Here is a 1,778-nt window from a genome sequence, read left to right as displayed (position 1 = left end):
CTCTCTTCCTGGCCACACCTCCGCTCTCTAACCCCCTCCCTCCTCTACCCACTTTGATGTATTTTTCAAAATTTGCCTTGGGGCAGAGTTATCTTTTCATTGGGGGGGGGGGGGGGGGGGGAATACACTTTAAACCAAAGATTTTTTTCAGACGTATCTTTAGAAATAATCATTTGTCTCGACCATTTTATCTGCCATACTGCTGGAAAATCACTTTGTTTAATGTTGACATCATTCTAAACCTTTGGATTCTTCTTGTGGGGCTGAAATTCACAATGACATCACTCCAGACCAATAAAAGTTGACTTTTCACACAGGCTCTCTTGTCAACAAAATTAACTTTGTGGTCAGGCCAGGGGATATATATCAGCAAATGTCAATAAACTATCCTTTTGAAACTTTTGAGATGGAGAATTTGAAAATAATGATAACTTAATATTGACTGCGATTTTTCTGTAAGAGAATAAAAAAAATATCTCGGTGCATGTATACAATCTGTCAAAATTATCAGTCTAAAGATAACAGTTTTAGTGAATGCATTTTTTATTTTCTTATATAAATTAATGAATTACAGTAAAAACATACAATTTACTCTAAATGGACAAGATTGACTTTACCTTCCTGAAATAATGGCCTAAGGTTTGTTTGTTTGTTTGTTTTTTCCTTTCTTCAAGGTTTATYAGGAATCTCAAACCATCTCATATGATACATTTTAGGTTAAGTTTTTTGGTTTCTTGAAATTTTTATTTTAAAAAGACCATTATTTAAGGAAGGTCGCGATATTAAAAATTTAACAATTTGATTGAGTCATTAAACCAATCATGTAGCAGAACTGACCCTATGAATTATGGGAAATAGATTTATGCTTCTGCAAGCTGAAACAAATCTGACAATACGATAAAAGGGGCCCTGCTTATTTACAATAATAGAAACTCCTTCACTGAGTTTTATTAGCAATAAAACGAAGAAAAAAGCCCCAAAGACCCCTGATCTCGAACCGTACAGAGGGTCTTTGTTGAGCGGCCCGGCCGGTGCCAGCAGCAGCAGCTGCAGACAGGATGCTGCTGAGGCCGGGCAGGGAGGACCGGGTCTGTTCTTACCCTGCTCCAGGTCCTGCTGGTCGTACCAAGGCTCTTCTTCTTCGGTTATGAATTCATCCATCGTCCCTGAGCTCACCATGGGTCTCCCCCTCGGTTTTAAGAGGGAACCAGGAGCCCACCGACGCCTTCAGTTTGGAAACAACAGGCCGAGCTGTGCTGTGGTCGCTCCTCTCGGTGCTGCGGCTTCGGCTTGTTTCCTCCTCTTTCCTTCCGCTCCCCTTCCTCAGTCGCTCCTTGTTCCCCTTGTCATCCTCCCACCATCAGCCGGCCCATCCCGGAGCTCAGACTCGGCTGCAGCTGCAGAGACGTGGCAGAGACGCCTTTCTCCCCGTTAACAGCCTCACGCCCGTGGTGCCTTCAGGTGCAGCTCGTAAACCGCGATTATCACTCCGCTGCGTGTAGTTCTGGGTCAGACACACAGCACTAACAGGAAGAGTGACGTCAAGTTGTCAAAATGTGGCATCTTTAAATTGGATTAATGTAACGTTGGCTTTTAGGGAACCTTCAGGAAACGTTTCCTGAAGGTTTCCTGAAGTTTAGCTACAAAGCGTGCGTTCCCTACCAGTGTTTCCCAAAGTTGGGGTCGGGACCCACAGTGGGGTCCCAAAACATCAAGGTGGGGTCCTGAAAATTTTTTCAGTATTACTTATATTTTTGCCTTATTGTTACAAATGAGTG

General features: G+C 43.0%; 1 protein-coding gene across 1 annotated transcript in view; it reads right to left on the bottom strand.

The window, feature by feature from the left end:
* The window catches only part of LOC106532428 (cerebellar degeneration-related protein 2-like), a 23,743-nt gene extending 22,280 nt beyond the window's left edge, over positions 1-1,463 (bottom strand). The window contains exon 1 of the mRNA XM_014028476.1: positions 1,101-1,463. Within this exon, the coding sequence (XP_013883930.1) occupies positions 1,101-1,179 (79 nt within the window). The 5' untranslated portion in view covers positions 1,180-1,463. The remainder of the gene's footprint in view (positions 1-1,100) is intronic.
* Positions 1,464-1,778: the final 315 nt, after the last annotated feature.

Source organism: Austrofundulus limnaeus, unplaced genomic scaffold (assembly GCF_001266775.1).
Source record: "Austrofundulus limnaeus strain Quisiro unplaced genomic scaffold, Austrofundulus_limnaeus-1.0 Scaffold5, whole genome shotgun sequence".
In the NCBI taxonomy this organism is placed as follows: domain Eukaryota; kingdom Metazoa; phylum Chordata; class Actinopteri; order Cyprinodontiformes; family Rivulidae; genus Austrofundulus; species Austrofundulus limnaeus.
The sequence above is the reverse complement of the archived record's forward strand: the minus strand, read 5'-3'. Positions and strand labels throughout refer to the sequence as shown.